Source organism: Rousettus aegyptiacus, unplaced genomic scaffold (assembly GCF_014176215.1).
Source record: "Rousettus aegyptiacus isolate mRouAeg1 unplaced genomic scaffold, mRouAeg1.p scaffold_m13_p_16, whole genome shotgun sequence".
In the NCBI taxonomy this organism is placed as follows: Eukaryota; Metazoa; Chordata; class Mammalia; order Chiroptera; family Pteropodidae; genus Rousettus; species Rousettus aegyptiacus.
Genome location: NW_023416291.1, coordinates 13817686 through 13832168, shown reverse-complemented (window position 1 = coordinate 13832168; position 14483 = coordinate 13817686). Strand labels below are relative to the sequence as shown.

The following is a 14483-nucleotide window of genomic DNA, read 5'->3' as shown; positions in this document are numbered from 1 at the left end:
TAACTGCATTCCCTATGCCGTGCTCCCCATCCCCATGACTGTCTATCAACTACCAATTTGTACTTCACCTCATTCTCCCAAGCCCCCAACCCCCTGCCCCTCTGGCTGTCACCAGATTGCCCTCTATATTTGCAAGTCTGTTTTTGGTTGGTTTGTTCTTTTTGTTCTTTAGAGTCTACATGTAAGTGAAATCATATGGTATTTATCTTCCTCTATCTGACTTATTTCACGCAGCATAATAACCTCTGGGTCCACCCAGGTCATGGCAAATGGTAGGCTTTCATTTTTTAATGGCTGAACCATAACTTCTTTATCCAATCATCTGTTGATGGGCATTTAGGTTGCTTCTATATCTTGGCTATTGTAAATTGTGCTGCCGTGAAAATAGGGGTGCATAGATCTTTACAAATTATTGTTTTGGTTTTCTTTGGGTAAATACCCAGAAGTGCAATTGCTGGGTCAAAAGGTATATCCATTTTTAATTTTTTGAGAAACCTGCAGACTGTTTTCCGTAATGGCTGTACCCATTTGCAATCCCACCAACAGTGTATGAGAGTTCCCTTTTCTCACCCAAAAGAGGCTTTCTTATACAAGCATGATTTTTTTTCTCATTTCTTTATTTCTTAAGTTTAAAAAAGTTAGACATTTATACAATCCATGAAGTGATTGTATAAATCCATTCATAGGCATGATTAAGTAAATCATTGGCCGTTCGTGGTTAACCTTCAGCCCTTCTCCCCTCCGCAGAGGCCTGGGGAGTGAGGCTGAACGTTCCAACCCTCTAATCATCTTATCGGTTCCCCTGGCAACCATCCCACATCCTGAGGCTGTTCAAGAGCCTCCAGCCACCAGTCATCTCTCCAGCAAACAAAAAGACATCGCTTCTGCCAGTTCCGAGGGTTTTAGGAGCTGGAAGCCAGGAAACAGCGACAAAGACCAAAATATGTATTTCTTTTTATATCACAATATCTCACCTGGTAATTATAATTTTTTATTATGAAATGATTTCAGACTTTCAAAAAATTTACAAAATTTGTAGAATTTCTATCCACCCTTTACTTAGCTTCCCCAAATAGTAACATGCTATAACCATAGCACAAAAACCAAAGCCAGAAAATTAACGTCGAAACAATATTATTAACTAATCTACAAACTTCATTTTCATTTTGCCATTTGTCCTACTAAAGTTCTTTTTTGGTCCAGGATCGAATACAAGACTCTACATGGCGTTTAATTGGCATGTCTCTATAGTTTCCACTAATCCAAGATAGTTCTTAGAGTTTCCTTTGTTGCTCATGACCTTGATGCTTTCGAAGAGTTCTGGCCAGTTATTTTTGTAGAACACCTCTTGATTTGGGTTTGTCTGGTATTTCCTATGTTGAAACATGCATGTTGAATTTCGCGTTTTTGGCAAGAATACCACCAAAGTGATGTAATATCCTTTTCAGTGCAACCTACCAGAAGGGACATGATGTTGATTTGTCTCATTACAGGTGATATTAATTTTGACCACTTGGCTAAGAAGGTATCTGCAAGATTTCTGCACTTAGTTGCTATTTCCCCTTTGAGATGAAGTATTTTGTGGAGAAGGGACTCTTCAGACTGTAGGATGGGGATCAGGATGGCGATGGTATGGCCAAGTAGGAGAGCGTTTCACGGGAGAAGAAGTTCTCTGTGAGTTAGAAGTTACAGAAAAGTCAAATCGATTGCAGACTGAAAAGAGATCAGCAATTTTAGCAATTAGGAGATTTGGAGGGACTTAAATGAGAACTCCTTCGGAGTAAGGTTGCAGGGGGAGGATTGTGGAGATGTGAACGTAATGGGCTATGGAATGACCAGGTAAGGAAATAGAAGATGCTCCAAATGTGGTAATTATGGGAATTCTGCTGGAACATCTAGGCAGACAGTGGCGGAGGTAAAGAGCATCAATACTGAATTCTACATGCCGTCCTTATCTGTTAGGGCTTTTCTTCACAGTACTGAAGCAAAATATCAAGAACCCATTTTCCAGACTCTAGGCAAAAATAGAATGAAGGAATTTAGTCTTTCTTTTCAAGATACTTCTTTTTTTTTGTTCTGCAGAGGAAGACCACACTTTTTTGTATCTGAATTAACTTTGACATAAGTAGTAGCACTACAGCTAGACTCTAGACAAATACAAAATGAAGGGTTTTTTTTACTTCCTTTTCTTTTCAAGATGTGTTTGCTTTTCAGCCCCAGTATCTTTTATTATAATCATTCTTTGACTATCCGGAGGGTTGATTAACTGTACGCATCACTTTATAATATGCAGGGCAGGTGTGGATGTATGAGCTAGAGATAGAAGAGTGTGTCTAAATGCTAAGTCAATTAACATTGATTTGGTTCATAGTGAGGCATACCATGTTATAAGAAAAATAAATATAACTTAAAGGCAAAGAAACACTAAACACCCAGTTAATTTATGGTGAAGCATACTTAGTTTATGATTTTGGTTAATACATACTTTAACTAGAACAGTGTTCTGCACTCATTTTTATTAAATACTGTAGGTGTTTGCTGGAGCATGAGGTAATAACCCAAATACAATTAAAATGACCATAAAATTAGGGTCTCCACATAGGCTCCCAAGGATGGGTCTATTTGAGGCTTCTAGTCATCAGCATTGGGTGGTCTGCTATTGGTGCATGATACTTAAATAGAGCTTTTTCCCCTTAGGTCTGTAAGGTGTTAAGGTGTTTTTATAAAACCCCATAAACCCTCGTTAAACACTTTTTTTTTTTCATAAAGAAAACTTAAATCTTCATTTGACGTGTTTTCTGTGGCACTATTTTGGCATTTTAACAAGTCCTTTAAAGAATCACTCTAATAATTGCATACACCTCTGGGGTGGGGGTGAGCGGTATTTATTCAGGTTTTTGTACATCAAACTGCCTGACCCACTAAGCAACAAGCACGGAATTCTGGTACATTTTAATTTAATAAGGAAAAAAGATCAAAAAATCTCCAGGTGGAGAAAGTTAGGCTAATTTGGGTATCGCATATTAACCGATTGAAAGGAAGGTTTGACTACCGACTGAATTAACTATAATTCAAGCATATTAGATTATTTACTACAGCAAGGGCTTCCCTAAACACGAGGGAAGAAATAGAAGTTATTTTCCTAACGTCGACACTCCTCATTTCCTTTCCCTGCTTTATATTTTTTCCATAGCACTTATCACCTTTGAACATACTTAATTTGTATGATTTATTTGTTGTATCTACTATTTTTCTCAGTCTGAACGTAAGCTCTTTGAGAAAGGGACTTTTGTCTTTTTGTTTACTGTTGTATGTACTCAGTGTCTAGAAAAGCATTGGGATGTAATGGCAAACAATAAATATTTGTTGAAGGAAGAAAGGGAAGGGGGAAGAGGAAGGAGTGAATAATTAAGTTACATTTCATGTGTATTCCAAGATTTACCATGAACTTCAGCTTTCTCGGAGTCCAGATTTCGTGCGTACGCATGTTTCCCTTAAAGATCTTGTTTCTCTCCCCTTTTGCTCCACATCTTGAATCACGAAATCTTGGCATCGTTAGGAATAATATTTGTATGTTATGGGAATGGTGTGAGGTCAGACCGTGGTTTCTTGACGATGTCATGAAGCAGTATTCCCTATAAATGCATTCACATTCTAGAATCTCTTCCAAGTAGAAACAGGTGGCTATGTTAACTTTTTTTTTTTTACTTTAAAAGAAAAAAAAAAACACCTCAGTTCAAAGCACCGTTGATATTTTCAGGCTCTGTATTTCTTAAAACTATGGAACTGGGCAGGACAATTCTGGGAAGATGGTATAAAAGGAAGCACTGGATACCTGTCTTCTCACCTAGGAAAAAAGCCACACTGGCATAATCTGTCTGATGTAACTGTTTTGAAACTCTGGAGTCTCCTGATGGCTTGCAGCTTCCAGAGGAAGGGTTGCCCAATAAATTGAAGTCAACTTCAATTAACTTCAATCGTTAGCACAGTACAGATTCCCTATCTCCTACTTTTCAGCCCAAGGCAGGCAGCTGTGCACAGGATCCTGGAAGAGCTTATAAGAGCCAGGGTGGGCGTTCAGGACCCTGGTCTCTAAATATTGAAGATTTGTGCTCTGACTGTTGCTTCTGATCGCGGAAGTACAGATGCAGAGGTGGCAAGCCATTGTTGCACCATTACTCTTCATTGTCGTAAGCCTCTCCCCAACTGGCTCAAGTGACTTTCAGGGGAGTTAATGAGCTGGCACTCCTATTTTCACATGCTCCATTATTTTTCTCTTTTTTCTCTTTTGGAAGCCAGACATTAAACATTAGGACATTCAAAAACAGCTCATATCTGGGGGAAATTAGAAAGTCATTGCACATGCCCACAGAAAGGCTCAGGCTGAGGAAAGACTTGTGAAGACCTTACATTTTTATCACAGGCAAAGCCTTAGCAAGAAAAGAGCCTGTAACAATTGAAACAAAACAAAACAAAACAAATTTTAAAAACCCAGTGAATCCTTGAGGAAGGAAAAGAATCTGATTTCGAGAGATATCATATTATTAGATTCAAATATTCAATTTTTCAACAAAGAAATCTTAAGACATATATTAAAAAACAGGGAATTACTGCCCATTCAAAGGAAAGAAATAAACAAATGGAAACTATCCTCAAGAAAGACTAGAAAGCAGAACTACTAGGCAAAGACTTTAAAACAATAGTCATAAAAATGCTCAGAACTAAAGTAAGATGTGGAGAAAGTCAGGAAAACCATGTTTGATCAAAATGGAAATATCAACAAGGAGATAGCCCCAAAAGAAGGGGAAAAAAAACTAGAGATGAAAAGTACAATCACTGATGTGAAAAATTCACTGGAGGAATTCAAAGGCAGATTTGAACAGGCAGAAAAAAAGATTCAGCGAACTTGAAAATAGGACAATTGAAAAGATCAAGTCTGGAAAACTGAAAAAAGAAAAAAAAAGATTGGAGATAAGTGGACAGAGCCTCAGGGACATGTAAGACACTACCAAGTGGACCAGCTTTCACCTGTGAGAGTCCCAGAAAGAAAAGAGAGAGGTAAAGGGAAGGAGAGATTATTTGAAGAAATAATGGCTCAAAACCTCCAAATTTTGGCAAGAGACATGAAGATACATATCCAAGAATCCCCATGAACTCCAAATAGAAAGAATTGAAAGAGAACCACACCAAGACACATTATAACCCAGCTGTTAAAAGTCAAAGACAAAGAAAGAATCTTGAAAGCAAGAAGAAAGGAAAGCAATTGGTCATGCACAAGGGATCCTCAATAAAATTTTTAGCAGATTTGTCATCAGAAGCTTTGGAAGCCAGACGCAGTGGGCCGATATATTTAAAGCACTAAAATAAAGAATTTGTCAGTCGAAACTCCATTATCCAGCAAAACCACCCTTCAAAAGTGAAGGATAAATTAAGATATTCCAGATAAACAAAATCCAAGGGAGTTTATTACCACTAGATCTGCCCTGAAAGAAATCCTAAAGGGAGTCCTGCAGGTTAAAACCAAAGAACACCAGACGACAATTTGAATCCATATGAAGAAATTAAAACTTCCGTAACAGTAAACATATGGTCAATTACTGACGTTAGTACTACTGTAACAACAGTCTATATATAACTTCACTTTTTGTCTTCCACGTGATTTAAGAAACTAATCCATTTTAATTTTAATTTTCCTTTAATTACCATTTTTTATTTTTGATTACAGTGACATTCAATATTATTTTATATCAGTTTGAAGTACACAGCATGGTGTTTATATAAATATTAAACAGACATTCATATAATTTACAAAGTGATCCCCCTGATTAGTCAGTCTAGCATCCTCTTGGCACTAAACATAGTTATTACCGTATTATTGACTATATTCTCTATGTTGTACTTCACATCGCCTTGACCATTTCATAACTACCAATTTTGTACTTCTTAAGCCCTTCACTTTCTCCTTCCATCTCCCCAAATCCCCTCCCATCTGGCAACCATCAGTTTGTTCTCTGTATCTATGAGTCTGTTTCTGTTTTGTTTATTTTGTTTTTTTTAGATTCCACATATAAGTGAGATCATATCGTATTTGAGACCAATACATTTTTATAACTTATTGGTTTAAAAGTTAGTATTATTATAACTTGTTTGTAACTCCATATGTTGTTTTCTACATAATTTTAAGAGCATAATGCATTTTAAAAAACAGTTATTAGTGTTCGTTTTGGGGCACATAGTGTACAGAGATAGAATGTCATGACATCAGTAACTGAAAAAGGTTGGGATGGAGCTATAAGCGAGCAGAGTTTGTTGTTTTTGGAGTTAAGCTGGTATAAATTCAAATTAGAATGTTAGGATGTTAAATATAATCCCCATAATAAACACAAAGAAAATAGCTATAGAATATACATAGAAAGAAATTAGAAGGGAATTAAAAAAAAAAAAAAAAAAGATCAACTAAATAAAAAGAAACCATAGTGCAGGAAATAAGAGCCAGGAAATCTATAAGGCATATAGAAAGGCAAATAGCAAAATGACAGAAATATCTTCTGATCAGCAATTAATTTAAATGCGAATGGATTAAACTCCCCAATCAAAATATAGAGATCATCAGGGCCACTTTCTCGGTTTCCAACAGGCCAGACAGCCTCTTCCCGCCAGAGCCGTGAGGACAAGATCCCTGCCCGGCAGAGCCGTGACGATGCCATTGCCCCAGTGGGTCTGCAAGGTGGGAATGCCATCACAGTGGGTCCAGGAGGCAGAGCAGTGAGCAAAACTGGCTGATATCTGGGCCTTCAGGCCTAATGAGATTTGCCTTGCCGTATTTTGGATTTACTTTCTTCCAATTTTTCCCTTTTGGAATGAGAACATCTATTCTATGCCTGTTCCATCTTTATATTTTGGAAGCAGAAAATTTGGTTTCCATATGTTCACAACTAGAGATGAATTTTGCCTCATTATGAATTGTACCTTGAATCTCATCCGTATATGATTTAGATGATATTTTAGATCAGACTTTTGACTTTAGACTTTGAAGTTGAAGCTGGAATGAGTTAAGATTTAGGGGCTGTTGAAATGGAATGAATATATTTCGCACCTGAGAAAGATGTGAATTTGGAGGACCAGGGGCAGAATGTTATAGATTGAACATTTGTGTCCCTTCAAAATTTAAGAGACACTGTCAATAAAGTAAAGGTAGATAGATTTCCAAAATAACTGAAGAGAACTTCTAGAAGTGAAAAATACAGTCATTGGAAATAAAAAACACAATGGATATGCTAAACCATATGTTAGAAATGACTAAAGAAAGAATTAGTGAACTGAAAAATAAATTTGAGGAGATAACAAAAATACAGAACAGAAGGGGAAAATGAAAAAAAAGTAAGAAAAGAAAAAGGTAAGGAAGGGGGGTTAAAAACTATGAATTTTAATTTAAAATTGCTTTAATTTTAATTTAAAAATTAAAATGAGGAGATCTAACATTTTCTTAATGAGGAGTTCCAGAGGAGGAGTTAGGAGAGATAGAGAAAACTGTCAATTCCCGTATATAAAGAGATCATTTTTACAGAATTGAGAAGGCATTGATTTAGAAAATGCTGACTGTGGTTAATTCCTAATTAATAAAGAGTTGGCACAATTGGTCTTGCTTCTCCCCACTGCCTACGGAAGGAAACTCTAAGGAAGATCCTTAATTCTGTGCTGGTATTTCTGGGAAAAGATTTTGTTGGCGAAGAGGTTGAAACTCCTGGCTATAGGGTAAAAAGACTTGTCCGAAGACTTCTCACACTTTTCTCCATTTCCAAATCACATCACATTGCAATAATACAAGTTATGCCCTTTTAGTTATTGAACGATATATCGTCAAAGTAGAATTTACAGCATTTGTGCTATTGGACAGGCTAATAAATATAATAATGTTATAAATTCAGCTTTCTCATCAAAGAACATTTAGAAAATGCTTAAAGTGAAGCTATGGCTCTACATACTTAGGGCGTGTTTTATAATGCTTAACTAGTACGTAGTTCTTATTCTGAATGTCAAACTTGTTTTGAAATTTAAATAATAAACAGTATTTTGCACATATTTTTGCTTAAAGTCACATTTTTTGTCGTATTTGGCTGCAAAACCTATGGCGGAATCAGCAGGGTGCCTATCCAGTGGAAATACGAACAGGACCACACAAAACGATTCCACTGTGTCATTTTGTTCAATGTGGCTTCACGAAAATAAACTCTTCTCACCACAGAAACTTGCTTGTCATTTCCCACTTTTAAAAATGATCACTTCTAACTTCATTTCCAGCGCCTTATCCCTTTTCTAACCGTTGTCTACTCTAAAGTGACTTGAAGATTTGTTTATTTTGCTTTGGAATCTCTCATTCTTCATTTTTACCACATTTCTAACTATAAAATGCATATTATTAAAACATGTTGAGTCTTTGGGATAGTTCGATGTTGGTAATGTAAGACCTTTGGCTCATTCATTTAGAGTTTTGTGGTATTTGTATTTTCAGTATATTTGATTTTTTTTTTTTATGTGTTTTAACTTTTAGAGATTTTCTTTTCACACATAATTGGGGACTGACTTCTCAATTCTCCAGAACATTCAACTTAAATTTAATTCAGTTTTCTTTTTTAGCCTGTTTATCAGACAGTGTGTTTGTGAGCATTTTGTAACCAAGAATCTTAGATTTTCTTGATGCTAACCCAAAATGCAGAACTCATCTTCAAAACAGGCATGGATCATTTCCAGATCTTCTACACAGGTGGAGGACAGTGTAATAGCATAATGTTCCTTGCATACACAGAGGAGCAAGACATGGGTAATCACAACTGAGTCTATTTTCAATCATTCGCAGCCTATACTTTCTAAAGGGTAACACACTAAACAGGACAAAATATTCTAATAAAGATTAGGTACATAATATTGTTGAGGGGAAACTTTAAATGCCTATCATCATTCATTTTAATATATTTCTATATCGTATATGTTTTCGTTTGTTTCTTAATTTCAGCACTATTGAAAATCTGGACAAGATAATTAATCATTGGTCGTGGGGAGCTTCTGTTGTGCGTAGAATGTATAGTAGTAACCCTGAGTTCTATCCACTAGGTGCCAGTAGCACCTTCCCCAATCACGACTGTCAAAAACATCTCCAGACATTGTCACATGTGCCCTGGGTGGCTAAATCATCCTGGTTGAGAAAAACTGGTTTAGGGCATTATGTTGCTAACTTATTCTGCTCAAGGTCAAATCTAGTCTTGCTCCTGATCTCCCAGTTGTTTTCTTTTGTACTTAAGGTATCAATTGTACTTCATTCAGTGTATGAATTACTTATTTTGGTTTCTAAATATATATGTATTTTTGTCTCTATATTTTTCATCTCATTTATAGGAAATGTATTCATTTCATCAAAGTCATTTGAAATTCATTTTTAATAGAGCATAAACAATTGCAGATTTTCAACTACTTTTTTCCGAACACTAATTAAGATAAGAAATGTAGGGTTTATCCCTCTGAAACACAGCTTGGAAGGTTTCTCCAAATTGATATTGTATCATTGAAAAATGCTTTGAATTTAACCCCCATATTAGTCACTCTCTTCTTTAGTATACACATGGCCCAAAACCTACTTTTCTAAGTGTCTTAACTTTGTTTTATGAAACAATCAAAATGCCTTCTCAAAATCAGGAGAGATTATGTCTCTACTTTCTCTCTCTCTCTCTCTCATTGGTAAAAGCAAATCAATTGAATCTTTCAAAGTTTCTTCTTTACAGTCACTTTGGTTGCTTGCTGATGATCGAGCGAAGTCATTCCTGCATTACACAGGAGAGCGCTGTATGGTCTGTGCCGTTTTGTGAAAGATTTGGTCAATGTCTGTCGATACATACCCTTTTTATAAATTATGCATGGTGAGAAGTGGCACTTCTCTTATAGGCACAGAGAACCTTTGTGGCTGGGCATCGTTAAGTATCTTTTCTCCCAGACTTCTTCCATTTCTCTCTCTCATTCTTCATTTATTTATTGTCCATTTACCTAACTATTCAACTAATCCACCTAACAATTATTGATCACTCAGTATGTGTCAGACATTGAGAGTCCAATGACGAAAACTACAGGGACCTGGCCTTTAAGTAGCAGGAAGATTGATTTCGGGAGTGGGTAGAGGATGACAAGTGAACAGTCATTTTTACTACAATGTGCTAAATGTAGTGATAAAAGGGAGCACACCGTTACAGAAAGATGCAGGAGGGGTGTGCCAGGGCGTGCGTCTCAGATAGAATGATGCCTGTTCAGGGTTAGAGGTGGAGTAAGAATTGTTCTGGGGGACGAGTGGGAAAGATATTCCAGGTGAAAACAGTGGAATCGGAGATGGCATGATAGGGGAAATTAGAATGATTCAGTGGAGATGCAAAATACTTGACTTTAATGAGAACTAACTTGAGGAGGAGACGCTAAATAAACTAGAAGACCACCTATGACTTACATAAATATAGTAGTGTCCACAGCTCATGACTCTTTGTTTTTTTCCTCCCAAATTTCTACTTGTAATGAGAATAGCTAAAAGTTGCCACATTGTTTTTGAGTGAACATTTCTTAATGGAGACGCAATTTTTGTAATGGAATATAAGCAAAAAAATGTTGCTTCACATAATGACCCTGCTTTCAAGTTGACATTAATTTATTCTCATATTTCCTTTTGTTTTCGATACCACAATATGTTATTTTATACCAATATTTTAAATTGTAATACCTAGTGAAAAAAGGAGGCAGCCACTCTATAACTACTGTTTAAATCCCAAGGAAATTAATGCTCCCTCTCATTTATTTGCTATGCTCTCCTTACTTCCTCAATCTTTCTTTCCCCTCATTTCTTATTTTCTAATTCATTCCTCCTTTTCTCTAGCCTTAGAACTCCTGCCTTCATCCTACCATATCTTGTTATACATTAGACTAGACCACACTTGCTGTTCTCTTAAGAGGATAAAGAACTAGATCATGGGACATAAATAATCCTGTCTGCTTTCAGATGGGTAGAATCATTTTTGTACTGGTTTATCATAAATTGAGAACAAAGACTAATCTTACTCATCTTTATTTAGTAATTTGAAAAAATTAAGACATTGATCACTACCTCAAAACAGGCAGCAATTTCTATCTTAGCTTTGCTGATAAAGGGGTGAAAACAGGAAGTGGACTTGTAGAGTGTTTGTATAAATCAAGGAACATATCAATAACCAAGCATGATGCTCTGAATTGGCTCTGGGTATAGTTTATGAATAATATATAAAATATTCCAATTATACTGTTCTGTTGGCTCTGGACTTGACATGAGAACACTTTGTTGAATGTCAAACAGTCGCCGATTTCTGCGCCTGTATATCACAGTAAAAACAAACTTCTGCTTTTTCTTTTAACCCCTATTACTACATTTTCATTGCAGAAAATTGCTAATCTATGTTCATGATAGGTATGGTAAATTGATTGAAATATTGGTCCCAGTTCTTTATTCCTCCCTGTAATAATATCCTTTGCAATATGATTATTACATCTTACATTATGAGATAGAGTCTACTTCTCAGCCCCTTGAATCTGGGTTGACCTTGTTAATTGCTTTTGTCAAAAGAATGAGGCTGTAGCACCAATTATGAGATTAGGCCTTAAGAAGTTTTGAGCTTTTCAGCTTTCTCTTGGGTGCCTGTCTCTTCTCTATCGTGAGAATAAGGCCGCCGATTTGCCTCAGGATGATAGTCCCCATGAAAAGGAGCCAAGGTGCCCTAGGTTCCAGGAGCTTGCATCCAGAAGCATAAGCAACATCCATAATTGTCTTATGGCTCATCCAAGAAGTGAGGGAGAACCCAGATGAGACCAGAAGGACTGCTCTGCTGGGTTCAACCTAAGTTGTTGACCCAAAGAATTTTCAGATAAACAGTGTCGATTTAAGCTGTTAATGTTTGGGTTGGTCTGTTTTGCAGTCGGTAATACCGAACTAATGTAATATTGAGGTCTATGAACGCTCTGAAATTTTGTGTAAAATTTGATGCGTATGTATGTTTTTCTGAGAAGGACTTTTAGCATTTAGCTATTCTCAGGCGATGGTGGTCCAGGAAAATTTTATAAATCATCGCCTTGTTAGTGTAGTGAAGGTTTAATCACACGCCACATGTCAGACCCATTCATCTCTTAAATAAACTACTCAAGTGGTAAAGAAACTTTTGTTAGAGTGAGAGTGAACGCACGCACACACACACACACAAAATTTCATATGTGTATGCATGTGTACCCATGCACACTTTTGTTAATTGAACTGGAAATCTTTGGGTCTCTTTTCTGGGTGGTATGTGCTAACATATGTTGATATCACCTGTTATGTGGTGCCTAAGTCTTTTGTGCATTGCTTATGACTAAATACTAGAGAATTAGATTAAAAGATTAACTTCAAATGTTAACACCCTAATTAAATTGCCACTGCATATTACAGGTATGTTCTTCTTTGAAGAATTTATTGTTAAAATACCTTCATAATCCATGGTTTAAGATAATGTCTTTCAACCCTTGCAATTCTGAACTGATAGCCTCCCCTTCCGCTTCATAGAGAAAAAGTAAATCATCAGAAAGAACCTTTCCCAACTCTTGTAGGACAACAATTATGCAAACTAAATAAAACCTGTAACATGACTCATTGCTTAGCCAACAAAACTGATGGAAGTTTTAGCAATTGTTTCATTGTTTTAACATTGAAAAGTACACACACACACACACACACACGCACACACACTGGATTTCTAGCCCGAGGTTGTGTGGCACGCCGTTTTCATCCGATGTCTGTGGTGTTCTTTGGTGAGCTGATGAAGCCAACACACAGGGCTCTGCTTGAATGAATAGCATTTGCTCTGCACTTATCTAACATGTGCCAAGTCCTGAGAGCTGTACATTTTCCCCAAACTCAGATCTTCTGGCTCATTGTCAGTCAAGTCATGCCAGAGCTGCTAGCCAACAAAAGCATATAGGGAAAATAAATTTGTCATAGGAAAAGTACAGAGAAGCGATCACTTTCAGGCAGGACTACAGTAAGAACACTGTTAGGCTGCATTTCGCTAATGTTAAAAACAAAATGCCTTGCCAAATATCTTTAAATTGTGTGTGTGTGTGTGTGTGTGTGTGTGTGTGTGTGTGTGTGTTTGAATTAAAGCACAAGTGTCTGGATACTTGCACCATATAGTTAGACCCAAATTCATTTATACACAGAAAACCATAGACATTTGCGTCGTTTACCCAGGAACTAAGATGGTTATATTTTAACCCTTCCCCCACACCTGACCCGACCGTGTTTCTGCTAGCCAGCTCCCAGGTGTGAGAGGTGGGGGTGGGGTGGTGGGGGCGGTTTGGATTTCAGGAAAGCATAGCAGGTGTAATGGTGGTCTCAGAGAAACACCTCCTTTCTTTCCGCAGAATAACAGGTCATTTCACTGAGAAAGGAGCTGGGTTTTCTCCAGCACTTGCACCTTACAGCTTCAAACACATGCCACATGGAGCGGATTTCCAGAAACCTACAGAATGGCTGCTATGAACACATAGTGGCTGGGGATGGAGGTTTCTATCAGTTCTTTGTTTTTCCTCTAAGATAGAGCATACTAACAATAATGCAGTCTCCCCTTCTTTTCGGTTCCGAAATTACTTCGAAATGCATATAAAAGGATAAAAAGGAGGTAAGACCATCTACAAAAGGTTGATATCCTAGATGTTTAAATACTCTCTCAAAGACGACATTGTCAACTCTACACGTAGCTGCCTCGTTATAATAGATTTTGCCACCCAAACATGTAGAGTGGCAGAGGGATAGAAATCTGTCCTTCATGTGCCATATTTGCCACAAAAATCATTTCTGGCTTTACACTAGTAGGCACTTCACGGTTTGGTGGGCTCGTGTGTGGATGCTGTGAGAACGAGGCCCTGAATTTCCTCAGTGAGGTAACGACGGCGGGCAAAGGAGGTGGTGCCTGCCGCTCTGCAACGAAGACAGTGAACCACACATAAAGTCTGTGCAATTCTCAAGCAGTTGAGAGAGTCCCCTGTACTCCTTCCACACTCCCTAAGTCACATGTCCTCTCGTTACATCTGCATTCTTTTCGCCCCAGCAAGGTGGCCATTACTATTCGTTTTTACTAGATATTATCTGCGTAAACATTTTGGATTTGCAGCAAGGGAGATGCACACTGTGTTTTGCCCTGACCTGCATGTCTCCTTAAGGAAGGCTGTGTTTATTATATATCATCCTCAGAAGATGAGCATGATTTAGAGATTGCTGTTGTCCTCATCCTGGGAGCTACGCGTTGGAATGAAAAAAAAAAAAAAATCCCACACAAAGAGATTAGGCACAAGTTGAGCTCTGAAGTTTCCTGCTGTTTCCTTTTATTTTTTTCTTTTTAAGAAAATGTTCTCAGATTTTCCTCTTGCCTCGACCCAAGATACTCTTTTGAGCA

The 14483-nt window shown here is 37.3% G+C and overlaps 1 protein-coding gene across 6 annotated transcripts in view; it reads left to right on the top strand.

Moving 5' to 3' along the window:
* Window positions 1-14483, top strand: part of ANAPC10 (anaphase promoting complex subunit 10) — a 246919-nt gene that overhangs the window by 64671 nt on the left and 167765 nt on the right. Inside the window, exon 6 of one of the 6 annotated variants that reach the window (XM_036233524.1) lies at window positions 6638-7331. The exons of 4 other annotated variants lie outside the window; for them this stretch is intronic. In XM_036233524.1, the coding sequence (XP_036089417.1) occupies window positions 6638-6769 (132 nt within the window). In that variant the 3' untranslated portion in view covers window positions 6770-7331. Of the gene's footprint in view, window positions 1-6637; window positions 7332-14483 lie in introns of those variants that run through there. One more of the 6 variants, XM_016164033.2, reaches the window with a different exon arrangement.